This window comes from Cladophialophora psammophila (genome assembly GCF_000585535.1).
Source record: "Cladophialophora psammophila CBS 110553 chromosome Unknown aczJe-supercont1.8, whole genome shotgun sequence".
In the NCBI taxonomy this organism is placed as follows: domain Eukaryota; kingdom Fungi; phylum Ascomycota; class Eurotiomycetes; order Chaetothyriales; family Herpotrichiellaceae; genus Cladophialophora; species Cladophialophora psammophila.
The window spans coordinates 1,146,728-1,162,010 of NW_006912929.1; the positions used below are offsets into that span (position 1 = coordinate 1,146,728).

General features: G+C 52.0%; 3 protein-coding genes across 3 annotated transcripts; 2 read left to right on the top strand and 1 right to left on the bottom strand.

The window, feature by feature from the left end:
• Window positions 1-19: 19 nt before the first annotated feature.
• On the top strand, window positions 20-1,045 carry A1O5_06054 (uncharacterized protein; the record flags this gene model as incomplete). The annotated part of the gene is made up of 2 exons (XM_007746650.1): window positions 20-536; window positions 603-1,045. The coding sequence occupies 2 exons, from the start codon at window positions 20-22 to the stop codon at window positions 1,043-1,045; spliced, it is 960 nt and encodes a 319-aa protein (XP_007744840.1).
• A 7,872-nt stretch (window positions 1,046-8,917) lies between these two features.
• Window positions 8,918-10,771, top strand: A1O5_06055 (uncharacterized protein; the record flags this gene model as incomplete). Its single annotated transcript, XM_007746651.1, has 2 exons — window positions 8,918-9,455; window positions 9,525-10,771. The coding sequence occupies 2 exons, from the start codon at window positions 8,918-8,920 to the stop codon at window positions 10,769-10,771; spliced, it is 1,785 nt and encodes a 594-aa protein (XP_007744841.1).
• A 2,394-nt stretch (window positions 10,772-13,165) lies between these two features.
• A1O5_06056 (uncharacterized protein) lies at window positions 13,166-13,678 on the bottom strand (the record flags this gene model as incomplete). The annotated part of the gene is made up of 1 exon (XM_007746652.1): window positions 13,166-13,678. One exon carries the CDS (start codon window positions 13,676-13,678, stop codon window positions 13,166-13,168), a length of 513 nt encoding a protein of 170 aa, XP_007744842.1.
• Between the last annotated feature and the right edge of the window lie 1,605 nt (window positions 13,679-15,283).

Consider the following 15,283-nt stretch of genomic DNA (forward strand, 5'->3'; position numbering starts at 1 on the left):
GACCTGAAAAGTCAGAATCATGTCCAACTTATTAGTCCATATCGAGTCCACGGACCAATTCTCTGCCCTCCTCTCCTCATCCAAGATCGTTGTGGCCGACTTCTATGCCGACTGGTGCGGCCCCTGCAAGCAAATCGCCCCCATCTTCGAAAAGCTGGCCGAGCAACTGTCTCGACCCAACCAGATCACCTTCGCCAAAATCGACACTGACAAACAGCAAGACATCTCACGATCATATGGCATCCGAGCTCTGCCGACCTTCGTGATCTTCAAGAATGCCCAAGCAGTCAAATTCATTCAAGGCGCAGATCGGGAGGGGCTGTCCAACGCGGTCAAGGACTTGGCCAATGAGGCGAACAAGATAGAAACGGGCGAGGGTAGTGGAAACTCGAATGGTGACACGTGGCTGGGTGCAGATTTACCAAGAGGATACGGTGATGTGACTGCTCAGGTCGACGTCGTGGGGTTGGAGCTACTGAACTGGGACTCCGAGCATGGAAATGCGAGAACGTTGATCAGTGGCAGCAAACCCAAAGGTGAGTTTGTGGCAGCTCTTTCGACATGCGCGCAGACATTTTCTAATGCACGACCCTCCCCTTTAGGACAAGCAGAGGCCAAGTCAGATTGGGTCGAAAGTGACACGGACGAACAACTCATGCTCTACCTTCCCTTCATGTCTACACTGAAGATTCACTCGTTACACCTCACGTCGCTGCCAGGCAACACAGATGACGACACATCCCCAAGCCGACCGAAGCTGCTCAAGATCTACACCAATAGACCTCGCATCCTCGGTTTCGATGAAGCAGAAGACACACAAGTAGCGCAAGAGATCACACTATCGGACAAAGATTGGGATGCAAAGACCGGCACTGCAAAGATTGAACTCCGCATTGTCAAATTCCAGAACGTGTACAGCCTGGTTTTATTCGTGGTGGAGAGTGAGGGTGACAACGAGAAGGTCCGGATCGATCGCATCCGAGTCATTGGTGAGACAGGGGAGAAGAGGGATGGGAAGATTGAGAAGATTGCAGCAGACGATTGAGATACGACGGGATAAAGGAGCAGCTACTTCAGCCCGCGACACGAGAGACGACCGCATTCAAGCTGGAGACAAAAATGAATCATAGATTGAGGGAATCAACGTCACAAACAAAAGAGTATAAACCCTAGGATGGGTTTCTCCTCTGCTTTAGGCCAATGAAGATCAAGACCTGCTGCGCAGCTCGAGGCTACGCCATGACACTCTTGTTGAATCCATCCCGTGGTTTAGATCAACAGTCTTCTTGCCCTCAGCCTCGCGCATCGGCAGCCATCTCACTGCTGAAAAAATAGCAGGTTTGTCCGATCCCACGCATACACAAGCGCAGGGACACTCAACGAGCCCAGACTCATCAGTCACTCAAATGGGTTTCTTCATCAAACTCGTCGAGGAGATCGGTATTTGCAATTAGGATTGATCTGAGCTGCCACTGACACTTGGACTCGTTATGGGTATTTGATAATATCGGCCAAGCAACACAGGGGTATTTGATAGTGGCAGCGCTGCACGATTAAAAGAAAAGAAGAGAGGAAAGAGAGAAAGGCCGGTGAAAAAAATATTGACAGAAGTTTCGATGAGAGTAGCGCAGCGACCGCTAGCCGTTTTTGGGACTAGCGGGTATATGTCTTGGCGAAAAACAAGAGCTCGAGGTTTTTTTCTCGTCGCCAGGAACTCTGGTTCGATTTTGAACTTGTCATGGCTTGTGATGAACTGTAACAGAAATTTATTGATAGGAAGAGAATGATTGCTTGCTCCTGCATCTAGACTCTGTCCGGGTGGGGGAAAAGCGAGCATGATCTCAAATATTGACTGATATTCTGAAGCCAGACCTGATTTTGCCCCCGCCACTTCGGTTGTGGTGATTATTTTACGTTTTCTTCCCTCTTTCAGCGATAAAGGAGATGGTCTCGTGCGATATTGGCCAGGCAAGACATCGATGGGCTTTTGGACGGAAAGGAAATGCCATGGAGGGCGCAGCAGATGTTGAGCTCCGCTCCACGAAGCCTCAAAAATATCGACCATCTCCCATGGTGCCTTCGCTTCCTCGGAATTTGCGAGCGATATCGGTCCCGCTGCAAATCTGCGGCCGTGTCGGTTTCGTGCGGAGGATGAGTTTCTGTACAGAGAACCTTGTGGAGGTGACTACCCACCTCGGCGTCTCTTTGTCCTACTGAATTCGACTCAGTGATAATCCAGGCTGAAGTGTACCGCCAGAGCCGTCATCCCACAATATTATCAAAAAATTGCATTCACTGTGACGAAGAGTGAGGCCCATAGGCGTTTGCAACTAACAGAACTCAGCATTCTGGGGTATGTGCCAGAACATCAAACAGAACGTTGCATTATATCATTGTGGAGTCTTCGCTAGTGGTCCAAACGCACGGTCAACATTATCACAAGGGCACCAGGAAAAAGGGACCTTCATGGACAGTTTCAGGCTTTCCTTTCGACGATCATTGTCAGTGCGTCATCCGTGCAATCAATCTCGGATCGTCACTCTCCGAGTGTTCGAGTACGACAAATTTACTGCCAGAAATTCCTGGCGAGCTGGCTATTTTCCTGGCCATTTCGCTGAGACGTTTGCGGACACCAAAGTTCATGGAGGATTCTGGGGGTTTCAGCGAAGCTCCGCTGCCATCGATCCCGCAGGTTCTCGATACAAGCACATTGGGGAACAACATGAAGTGTACGAAACAGGTAAGGAGCTGGCGAGTCCTATGCACCCATTGTAGCTGTAATGCCGGACGTAATAACTGTGGCCCGTCTATGTCGAAATCCACTTATCGGTAAATGGAACATGATGCGATTGATTAGGGTCATCACCGCCATTTCCTTTGATGAGATCATGAGTCTTCATGAAGAAGGTGACTGTGGCAGAAAGGAAGCATCTCAAATCGGTCGAGGACGTCATGGTCTAGGAGAGGTTGCCATCAGCTGGGCAAGAACTTGATACATCCAATCAAAAGTGCCTAGATTCCGAAGTTGCTTGCGGCAGGTGAAGAGTCTTCGAGTCATCAGATCGGCGTGATGCCCAAAGGATGCCCAAAGGACGAGCGGGTTCAAGGGTACCGATAATACTTATTTCGACTCGTCAGGTTTCAAGGGTGGTTAGCGAGATCGCAGTTCGAGGACAACAAAACATTGCGACACACACGTGGAAATGCAGGGTTGGTCGCCCATGTTTGATTGCTTTTTTGCACAGCCTCGTTTGTAGTGAGCTCTTTCACTCTCGGATTGGGGTCCATCTTGCACGAACCGGCATTTCATCACATTTCTATTACTGGCAGGAAGGTTTGGGTTCGCCCTGTCGGACCGCTGATCTCGCATGAACATGGTTCAGGGTCGATGGTTACAACCCTCGCCCTGCTCATGTTGGACGCTCGGAGTCAACGCTTCTACTTCCAATCCATGTTGGCCACATCTGCGGAGTTTTCTTCAAGATACTCGAATAGTGGCCCCTTCAGATCGACGAGCTCTACCGGAGGACAATCTTGTCACGAAAGTTCCCAATCAACGACAACCAAACGGGACGGAAAGTGCCCGTTACTTGGGATTTGCGACGTCTCTTTACAGAAGGTACTTTGGTGATGGTTGGCTTCCCCAGAAAGGATGCTCTACTTGTGGGAGAAGCAAACACCGAAGTGCACGGCAGAAGGACAAGTGCTATGAACCTGTTTGTTGACGCCATATTGTGTCTCAGCAAGACGAACGCGTGAAGAGAAACTCCCACAATTGCATGATCATCCTCGTACAGCGCCAGTTTGAGGGCTATCGGTTTTTACCCATTGTAACGGAAGTGCCACCGGTGCCGCTCGAAGTCGCCAGCTCCTCTTCGGCTCCAGCAACCCGACAATCTGGGCTGGACAATTCTAAATGCTCATAAACTTGAATTTCGGCCTTGACGTGAAAGCCGAGGAGAAGGACAAGGCAAATATCGCGAAAACTTTTCGACCGTAACCGGTCTGGATTCATCGAAGAGGCGAAATTTAGACCAACCCGAACCATGGTGATGAGACGCTATGCCGTGATGCCCATATTCAAAGGCAGCCACCGAACAGACCACGACGTTGGATTGTGAAGGCAGGTGAAAGAGACTGCCAGAGAGGGAAAGGTGGTAATTGGGAACACATTAAACGAGACCAAGGTGTAGGCCCATTGCTCCTTCCCCGACGCCATCATTGATAAGAAGATAGAAGAGTGGATATGCAATTTCCCCGGAAGCACTATGGCTTCCCTCCGCACAAAGTCCTGTGAAGGTTCCGCCTCCCACAGTCAAGAGCGAAATACCTTTGGCATCAGCAATGGCTAATGATCCCTGCCCTACCGTATCCGAGAGAGGGCCAATTCTCTAGGTACCTACTTACCTAGGCTCGGCCTGCAGTCCGCTGAGTCCATCCAGCACCAAACTGGGAGGATTATTCAAGCCATCATACTTAGCGTCAAGATAACGAATCGAGGTTAGAAGCGACCAAGAACGTGGTAGAATTATTAGCTTTGCAGGAAGGGAAAAAAAGAAAAAATTTCGCCATTCAAAGAAACATGAAACAGTGAGGCATGGGGAGTCAATAGGGTGTCAACGGCAGAGGACCTGTTGGGAGAAGGATCGATCGGGCACAAGAGAGTGATGAGCACATGGCATTTCCGCATCGCCTCGAATCTGAAACGCGAGCTGCAGCTGCTTGGACGAACAGAAGAGAAGGGATCTGACACTGATGGGCAATGAGGCAAAAAAGAGTCGTCGTACCTGCATTCAGCGCGGGCTTCCAATTGGGCAGAAGAGAAAAAGTCGAGCACACTGTGCATGAAAAGTCCAGTGTTCCTGCGTTAGGCCCCAGCACGTTGCGGGTCTTCACGGTGCTTCTGGTAGCATTCGCGGGCTGATAGCGGGCTGGGTTTGGGCAGAGATAGGCGTCAACTTGCCACGCTCTTTTCTGGCCCAAGACCATGGTCCTCAGTAGAATCGAATCAGCAGCGGGCGTTCTGGAAGCGCCCTAGGCCTATTCAGCTTAAGGTTGAGGGCCACAAAGCCGGGGGACCACTATCCATCGAGGGACCCGCGCGCGAGAACGACGGCGCCTGCAGCTTGGTGCCTGGGGGCCGTCGGCTTGAGGCAGGGGCGGGCAAGGGCCACAAAGGCCAAAAGCTAGCTCGCCCACAGTGGGATGATGCGCCGGGTCGCGGATGTGAGAAAAGGGCCCAGGGCCATCTGGGGCCTGGGGCGAGTGGATGTGCTCGGGTACCTGAAGGAAGGTGACGGTTCCTACGAGGAGACACCGTTGGGATCTACCTGCCTTGCCTGCCCTAAGTAAGTAAGTACAAGTACTTTCCCTGCTTACCTAGCCCTCTGGGTGTGCTCAGTCCTTGTCAATGGCCTGGGTCCAGCAAATTCACCATTGGTTGGCTGTCGAGACCGTCTCCTCGGAGGACCAGCGGCATGGAGGCAAAAGCAGCTGCCGCTTTTTCAACCCAAGGGTTCCCTCAAGGGTCGAGCCACCGCGTTCAATTCAGAAGGTGTTCGCAAGGTGTGGTGTGGATGGCGATCGATGACAAGGAACGAGTGACATTGATTCCTTTTGCCACTGCCGTTGTGGGTGGCTGGGAGTCGTTGCAGAATGATACAAACAAGAAAAAGCAAACAAGGTGAGATCAGACTCTGCACCGACTATTGGCGGAAGATGGCCACAGTGGGAGACACATCGACAGAGTTCTCTTTTGCACGGAAAGCATTCTCCATACCTCGTACTTGTTAGAGAATATACCTACCGGTAAGGAATGAGAACTCAAAGGCAGATCCAGAGTCTTTTCCTATTGCTCGAGAGAGAACAACCCTGTTCTCCACGGCCTTCCCGCTCCCAGCTTTGGAGGCGTACGAGGTACGTAAGTAGGACCCGGACATTAGCTAGAGATATTCCTATCGATACGTGTCCGCTAGAGGATGAAAAAGTCACCCCACCAGGTGGAAGAATCCAGCCTGGAATGCTCCACGCTTTGCAGGCCTTTTGTTTCGGCCTCTTGAAACCCTTGAACCACACTTTGCCATCGTACTGGGACGCGGTCTCCACCGGTACTACCTACTACGTACTACTGAGTCCCCAGGGTCGTCATACTTACTTGTAGACTTGTGTTCTCGGTATGCCACTAGCTATAACTACTGGTGGATCGTCCATGACTCGATGCAACAGAAGACGGAATTTGGGTACGAATTGGAGCTGACAAACAATGGTGGGCAGCTCCCTCAGTCCACACGGGTCGACAACAGAGGTGCTTAGTACTTTACGGTAGGTAGGTGTCTTTACCTAGAGGCAAAGCCAACATCCCAACCGAGTCTAAGTACCAACAAACTCGTCTCTGCAGCTGGAAGAGATGAAACACGCGGTCACCTGTCTATACTCGCGGGAGTGGCGGGGAGAAGCAAGTTGTCTGATCCGGCAGGCGAATACCGGGGCCCTTGTGGTGCTTGGGCAGTGGTTTGTTTGTCTTATGCAACATCCCATCATCAATGCTAACTTGGTGATGGCTCTTGGGAGCGAATGGCTCTCGCTCCGACTCTCTGAGCCCTTTGATGCACGCATTTTGCATGCGAATTGCACACACGCACACACACATGGGAAGCCAATCAAGCCCGTCATCTATTCACACCATGGCCTTACCGGTAACGCGAGCAGCAAACCCGTGTGAAAAGGTAAACCAGGCACGCGAAGCCAACTGCCCAGTGAGCCTTCTCGTTGGAGTGGAGGCACACACGCTCCTGTCACTGCTTGTCGTACCTGCATATGTAGGGACGGCAGTGGCTCTCGCAAAGTCTGAGACATGCAAGCCTCTCTGCACGACTTTGCCAACCTGACAAGGACGGTCTCGCGAAAGAGCACTTGCCACCACCTCCCGATGGTGATTCCAATCCAGCCAAAGCCTAAACACACAACAGGAAAAGACAAGAAAGGCAAAGTAGGGTGACGCTGTCACTCAACTGCCGGCCACGAATTTCCACCGTCCACTCCAGGCGGCGAGGCAGATCGATTGTTTTACACAAGCACACAAGGTCCAGCGCGGGCGTTTACGAGCAAAGCGACCACGAGTGATTTTTTTCCGCTCAATGGTTGGAAGACCGATGTTGAGGATTCCCATGGGCGAGACTATGGGCAATATGGTTTTTTTGAGGCCGCGGTCCAAGAATAGGTCAGACCTGGTCAGCCAGCGATTCGCTCCAGGCGGCCGAGGACGCAGCTTATCACCAACTGCTCGCCCACGTCACGCCCATGATTGGCGTTGACATGCCAGCGACTCGCCCAGTCAGCATCACACGCTCTTGGTGCGAGTACCGAGTACTACGGGGCATATGCACACCAACACGTCTTGCACGTCCCAGATGGAAACCCGCGTCGTTGATTCGAGCCCGATTCTGCATTATGGTTAACGACAGAACCTATCCAGGCACGTCATTTGCCCACTTCAGCTTGTCTCGACTGTGTCCGGATACATGTCGCAAGCGAATGATCTCACGCAGGCCATCTTTGAAATTGATTTCAGGAGGATTTGTGTCGAACCTCTTGGTGGCCCCGACAGGAAACCCCCAGTTTAGATAATCATTCGGCCAAGATGCTATACATATTCGTACGCACTTTTCCACCACTTGACGCCCTCGAGTTCAAGCGCTGGTTTGTGATAGATCTGGCCTATTCCTCCAATGGCGGAGTCAAGGCCGTCAGTCAGGTCATTTTTCTCCCTTTATAGGATTACTCGCATGGGCAATAATCGAAGCCGCAAGCCAACTATCGACCATGGGTGTACCCAGTCAAGACAACCACCACAATGGTCACCCGAAAGGCCACGGTGCGTCATGGGCAATGCCCACCCCAACAAAGACGTGAGGTGGGATGCAGGTGTCTGTGCTGAGCAGTATGCAATTTCCCATGCATACGGGTACTGCGTGATGGCCCTCATCCTCCTCGGCGCGCGGCGCTCAGCACAGCCCAGCCAACTGAACTTGGCCAGACTGTCTTCCTCATGCCAGGCATCAAGCACAATCCAGGAACCAGGTCGCTGCTCTAAGAGTGCGGCTGGTCGAGTGGACCATTTTAGTGGGTGATAGTCTTTGAGACGGACTGGGGGTTGGTGAGACCATGACCTCCACCCTCCGTCAAGTCACTGACATGGGTCGAACACGACGGTCCCGAAGCGCAGCGCCCGGTGCTGCAAGCCTCTTGAAGCCTGCAGCCCATCGAACTATACTCCATCGAGGTGCAGGGCCCAAGTCACTGGTGGCCGCCGGCCTCAGAGCCCTCGGGCTATCCAGCGATCTCTCTTTATGCCTCGTTCTGGCACCCAGTGATCCCAGCTCTTATCCTCTCCCTCTCGTTTCCTCATATCGAGGCAGTCGTTCATTTATCCCCCACGATCTACGCTTTCTTCTACCTCTTGTTATATCCTCTCCTTTGACCAGGCCTTTCCGGATCCTTGTTCAATACTCCTGTACAACACCCAGCTGTACTTGATTGAACAATATCCAGTCCTTCCTTTTGAAAGCCTGTACCAACAACCATTGTACCATATCCTCTAATCCCCTTGCCTGCCTACAGATACGTCTCTGTCATCACTTGACTGGACGGTTACCAGCATATCCTGCATTGTTGTATGTATAGCTTCAGCCAGTGATCAGAGACAGAAAGGGACCCTCGGAGACGACGACATAGCCATTCATTGGACACATCAATTTTCTTTGTACCAACCTGTACTACAACCACCTCGACCTTGCTATCAACATTTGTGTTCTGATTCAAGGCTTCTGCGAGAGACAGCAAACCTAGGAAAGAAAGAAGAATCAAGAGGATAGGGGGAATATACGTCTATTCCAGACCACAGAAGAAGACCATTAAAATGGAAGCCCCATATCCAATGGCAACCCAACAGATCCAATTCTACCAGTACCGGCCCGACTCGGACGCACGGCATAATGCTGTGTTCACGCCCATGCCAACAGAGCAGCCTGCATATAGCCCCATGGCTGGGTATCCTCACCATCAACAGCAGCCACCGCCACAGCAGCAGCAGTATATGGTTCACCAGTACTGGCAAGCGCCTGCTCACTATGCCCGAGGACACCCTCACGCCCACTACGTTCCTCAGCAGGTGCTGACTCCTAGGGCGTCCCCACCATTGACGCTGGCCATGCCTATGCCCAAGATCTTGCTGGATAGCAACGGCCATATGGAGCATGGACGCTACCTTGAGAGCCGGCACTCTTCACCACCGACTCCATGTCTCTCGGCCTGCCCCAGCACAGCCAGCAGTCCTCCAGCGAGCAGTGTGAACCAGACGCCCGTGCACGGCGCCGGGTACTTTAACCTGCCAATTGAAGCAAGCAAGGAGGAAATGCAGCCTCTGACTTTTCTGGATGAGTGGGCGGAGAACGGACGTAAGTACCATCCGGTTTCGAAGTGAGCGATAGCAATGGCATGAAACAGGTTCTAACGAGCTTTAGCAGAGGTGCACATTTTCCCGCATCCCGGCGATGCCAAGGCGGCGCTTCTGCCCAGCAACTGCACCGACTCCTTTCACTCCGCTTCTACCACTTCCACCTCCACCACCGCCAACTTGAGCAGCTGCGCTTCACCTTCTCTAGCCCCTGCTTCTCCTCAATCTCAAGTCTCGCCCGCGGCCTATCCTGTAGCGGAATTTGTCAACCTCCGAGATTTGACTTCGATTTCGCTTGAACCCGTCATTTCTGCGCCTGTCCAGAGCTTCCCTCCTTTGCCTACTTTGTCTGCCGAAGACGACGAGCACAAGTTTGCCCTCGGAAACACAGCCTTCCCCATCACTCCCGAGCATGAAACTGCCGATCCATTCACTCTCGTCGAAAATCCTTCGTTTGAAGCCTCTTTCTGCACCGAGTTGGACTCGGAAGACGAATTCAGTTTCGTCAACTTCACCGACCCAGAGATTGCCTACAACGGTGACAAGAGGCTGAGATTGTCTGTGGGTGAAGAGGAGGACTTTCTCAGCGTACACAGCTTTGGCAGCTTTGATGAGGACGACCACGCTGCCCACGCCGGCCTGCTCTCTCCTGCCTCGTCCTCCGATTCAGGCTCGTGCTGCGCACCCAAGAAGAAAGCTCCGCGCAAGATGAAGCGCAACGGCTCGATCGACAGTGATTTGGAATTCCAAAACTTCACTCAGTCGGATGCCCACATCAACAGCCACGCTGACGGTCAAAGCACTTCCGAGGCTACCCCTCAGGAACAGCAAAGCACCAACGAGGACAACGGTGGCTCCACCAACGCCGATGGCTCTACTCCATCACAAGCTCCTGCCAATCGCCGTGGACGAAAGCAATCGTTGACCGAAGATCCCTCCAAGACATTCGTGTGCACCCTCTGCTCTCGTCGCTTCCGTCGACAAGAGCACCTGAAGCGTCACTACCGCTCTCTGCATACACAGGACAAGCCATTTGAGTGCAACGAGTGTGGCAAGAAGTTTTCGCGCTCCGACAATCTCGCCCAACATGCCCGTACTCATGGCAGCGGCGCCATCGTCATGGGTGTGCTTGAGAACGGCGAGCTCCAGCCTCACCAGCCTTACGACGAGGAAATGGGCCACGCTCTCTACGAGGCGGCACAACGAGCAGCCATGGCTACTTCGTCCAGCAGCAGCAGCAGCAGTGGGTCCGAAGCGTCGTCATCCGGAGAAAGCAAGCGTGCCCTGAAGAAGAGGAAGCGAGACGAATCCCTGTAAATATACCCGATTTGACCTCACGAATTACAAAAGAACCATCATGAAAACCCGAAATCTTACCAAAACAACAACACAAAGCAACCACGACCGCAATGATTCTTATGATGTGATTCAGGACCGATACAAGAATATTTCTCAGGGATTCCCTCGCCCAAGCACCCAAATGGGGGCCACCAACTCGGAGTCGACGAGACGGGAAAAACCAACGCAACGCAGGAGCTCAAGAAAGTGTATGCCTATGGGAAGAAAAGTGCTTTAGAACCTTTTAACTCTCGCTTCAACTGCTTTTCAAGACCACTTTATTGTATTCTATGGCCTTTCTTGATGGGGGGAGGGGGTTGGGCATGGGTGGCTGTGGTGATCAAGGGGGAACGTATTATCTTTTTGCTGGTGCAGGCAGACACAGAGCTGTGCGGGAAGAGGGGGAGTTGGAGGTCGACGACGACCGACCATTTTTTACTTCTTTTCTTTCCTTCAAGACCCATCTTTTATTGCCTTTTTTTTTTGGATTTTGACACGGAACCACAATTTTTCTTTTCCTTTCACACATTGTGAGGATGGAAGATGAAGAGAGATTTGAAGCGCAGGCTCCAAAGATGAGAAACAGACAATCCGGGGATGAGCAAGCAACGTTACCAGGCAGCATTCAGAGCCCGCTTTCGCAGAGCTTCCTGTACGTACCCGCCAGTGTACCTTTTTGTACTATTAGAATTCTCGAGTGTGAACTTGTTCTACCTATGAGTGTTGGCCACTGCAGTCAACAAGGTCCATGCCATGCCACGCCGTTCGTTCGTTCAGCTTGGTTTGCGATAGTGACGGGTGATGTAAAGGTTTCGCAATAAATTCGCCATGAGAGGGGTTTGTGTACAAGACCCCCATCCACGGGCCCCCTAGGGTTCCTGTGGTGAAGGCTACGGACTCGGGAATAGGTAGCGCATGTATGCATGCCCACATGGCGACCACAGGGCTTTCTACATAGGTGCGCCTTCTACATATCTTCTATCTTGAGCTTCTATCTCGCAGCTATCGATAGCAGATAACGCCAGAAGGGAGAACGAATTTTCGCTCCTCGCTGGGGCCTTGGGAGGGAAATTCTGGGGGTGGGTGATTTGCTTGATTGTTTGATTGTATGGTGGGCGTGGGTGGGCGGGTAGGGAGGGAGGCACATGGGGCGCACAAGCCCTGGATAGATCCTTTCCCTTTCCCTTTCCCATTTCCATTCCACAGTCTGTTTGGGTGCTGGTTTGTGGATAGTCGAAGATTATGACGATGGGCTGCCTTTATTTTCTTTTTCTTTGGGGGTCCCATGCGATTGGGTCGGGGCGTTGGTTTACATTAGGTGGGTTCTCAATCCTCCTTTCACCACCTACCTATCTAGGGACATAGATGAGTCGATTGATTGATAGGCTTCAGCCGTGAATGGGGGGGAGTTACTCATCACTCAACGGCAGGGAAGAGAGGGCGGAAGGGCGTGGAACATTCGTTGGGCTGTTGGACTGGCACTGGTATGTACGGTTGGCGATGGAAACAAATGCGAAACGCCACGACACGATCCGAAACGCACTATCAGCTGTAGGGGCAGGGGGAAGGTTGTGTGCGCGAGGAATGTGCCTCGTAAATACGAGTACTGGTTGGTAGGTACAAACGGGTATGTAGGTGAGAAGGTCGGATAGGTAGGCGAGAAGGGATAGGGAAGAAGGGACCAAGCCAGGGGGGAGAGGACATGAAACCAGGCTAGTGCAGGGGGGGGGGGAAGCAGTTCATGAAGGAAAAAAAAAAAAAAAAAAGCAAAACGCAAGGAAAGAGAAGATACGGAGAAAGAAAAAGACTCAATTACTACCTTTTGAGAGCCCGTGATGGAGGTCGGTACGATGTCACTAATGCAGGCACTCTGTCATGCCTCACTCATTCAGTGACCTCCCCTACCCGCCCACCCAACCACCCAACCACCCAACCACCCAACCACCCGGGCCTAAATAGGGGGGCACGAGGAGGCGCGAGAACCTCGCGACTGGGGGACACGAACGGGAACGGGAACGGGAATCGGGGCGGGAACAACAGGGACAAGGGCCACGAAAGAAGGACCTGACGCGACGCGGCACATGGGCTTTCGGATTTTGGATTGATGGCTTTACGATGACGAAGTCCAAGACACCGTGGCAGCCACCATGGTCCTGGGTACATAACATGGGTATAACATGGGTATAACATAGGCATAACATGGGTATAACATCGGTATAACATACTTAGGGAGTCTCGGTAGGAGTGTGGACGGAAAAAAGCCATGTTTGGCTCCTAGACTGGGCCGGGAACTCCATTTTTAACTACCGAGTACCAGCGTCAACAACATCTCTCGAGAACTCATCCTCCATTCGCGATTAGTTCTGTATTGTTTCAGATAATGTGAAACTCTCTCATTTGAATCCCCTCGCCTAACCCCCATGTTCTATCCTCCCCGACACCCTCGGCGCCATGAATCATTCGCAGGCCGTTTTCCTCGCCTCCCAACTCTTCAATCATCTCCCCATCCATCATGCCGTCGATGAAGCACTCGCACCATAAAATATGATGGCCGCTTGGCTTCCCGTGATGGGAAGGATCTGATGACATCGCTCCCGTGTCGTCGATGTAATTCAATTCCGCCATGATAACTGGGACACTGCAGCCTAGGATCACGCACACCTCATATCCGACCATCAAGTTACCGGGAACGAGACCCAGCCTACCACCCTCGGTGTAGATGAGCACTCGTCCTCGCAGCACTTGAGAGACGTGCACTCTCCATTTGATTTCCTCTTGGCTCCGTTCACGATCCTCGTCATCCCGATTCTGGAACATGGGCTCGAGCAAGCTCCCCAGCCCCTTCTTTTCCACTCGAGTGCCGTCAAACCGACGGCCAGCCACCATGACGTGCCAGTAGCTGTCGAGAAATGCTTGATCCTCTTCTTCGTCGCCCGGATCGTCACCAACGAATCTCTTCCTCAGATCATGACATCCCCATGAAAAGATCAGAAAGGGTAAAGCAGTCGAATTCGGACATCTCCTTTACAACGTCACACCACATTCCCCATACATAGAGCTGCTTAAAGACGGTTAAGCATTATCTTCATAAGTGAGAACCGTCCTTGTCCCAGGTTTGGTGACGGGTTTATCACGTTGTGCCCCCGACTTCAACAGAGTCTCGAGCTCTTCCCGAGAAAGCGCAGCAATTTCTCTGTGCAAATCGATCTTCCGGCTCGCTTGGTCAAGGATCTTTCCCAATTTTTGTATAAGGCGCAGTCTCTCACCAGAAGGCATCTTGTGGATGTCCTCTATAGATGCTCGATGAGGTAGCTCACATATGCTTCGGGCATACAGGAGACCGCGAAAGCCTTCATTGCGTTTGTGCCGCAGAAAACGTTCCAAAGTCCTAGAGATGTGTACTAGTTCATCGTCAAGCAGGATTGGAGATTGGAGATTGGAAGGTAGGGTTGGCAAAAGGTCAGAGTTGAGAATGAAAGTGAAGGTATTGTTGTCCCCACAAGTCGCACATGAAAGTTTCACATCTTACAATCGACGAAGGATCTTGTGCGTCAACCTGGAGGCGGAACAGCACCAGACGGCGTTGTTCTTGCTTGCAGAGACTCTTTAACCTGTGAGTAAAGTTCGTTGACGAAGAAAGAACCTCCATGGGGAGAGGACGCTGCTTGAATCTGCGATACCGGCGACGATGACGGCGGCGTGAGCAAGCTGGATGTTAATGGTGCCTTCGACGGCGCCCTTTTGATGTGTCGACTGTATAAGCAATGTTGATGGTCGAGTGCTGGCGAGGCAATGAAGGGTAAGTGTGGGGTGGCCGACTACCCATATCATCTACAAAATTTCTGGTGCACTAGTACTGGAAACGACGCGTCGACGGGAGGCTAGGGAGGCTGAGCTGAAGACCTAACAGCGGAAGGTAGTACAGACTATGGCTAGGGAGGCTGTGCCGATTGAACCAAATCTGGGAATCTACGGAGTGAGTTGGAGACACTTCAACATCCTGCTCAGGGCTCTACTCGCGCGGTGCAGGATGCGAGAGGGCCAGCGAAGCCAGGAGGGAAACTGCGCAGCCACGCCGCAAGAGAGCCGACTTATAACTTGGATGTGCTCAGGGTAGAACAACGTGTACTCAGTTTTCGTCACCCGAAACAGATATTTAGTGGGGCGAGTCTTGGTCATTTTATATATGGAAGGCCATTTTGGAGGCGATATGCTCCAAGACACTTGCACAGAGGCCGTGGTTGTTGTTGTATGGAATGACCTGCTCCCGTAACTTCTATAGTCTGCTAGACTCCTCATAGCCAGCAAAGATTGAAGACAGTATTACAGTATTCCTCGACGCCCAAGTGGATTATCAACCGCCTGAGATGATACGGCGGGAGTCCGTTGGGTTGCAAATGCGCTAGGAATTAGGAAGGTCAGCAGCAAGAGACAAAGACCACTGACTTCAGAACGATATTTCTTCTTCAGCAATCGATATATACTATTGTA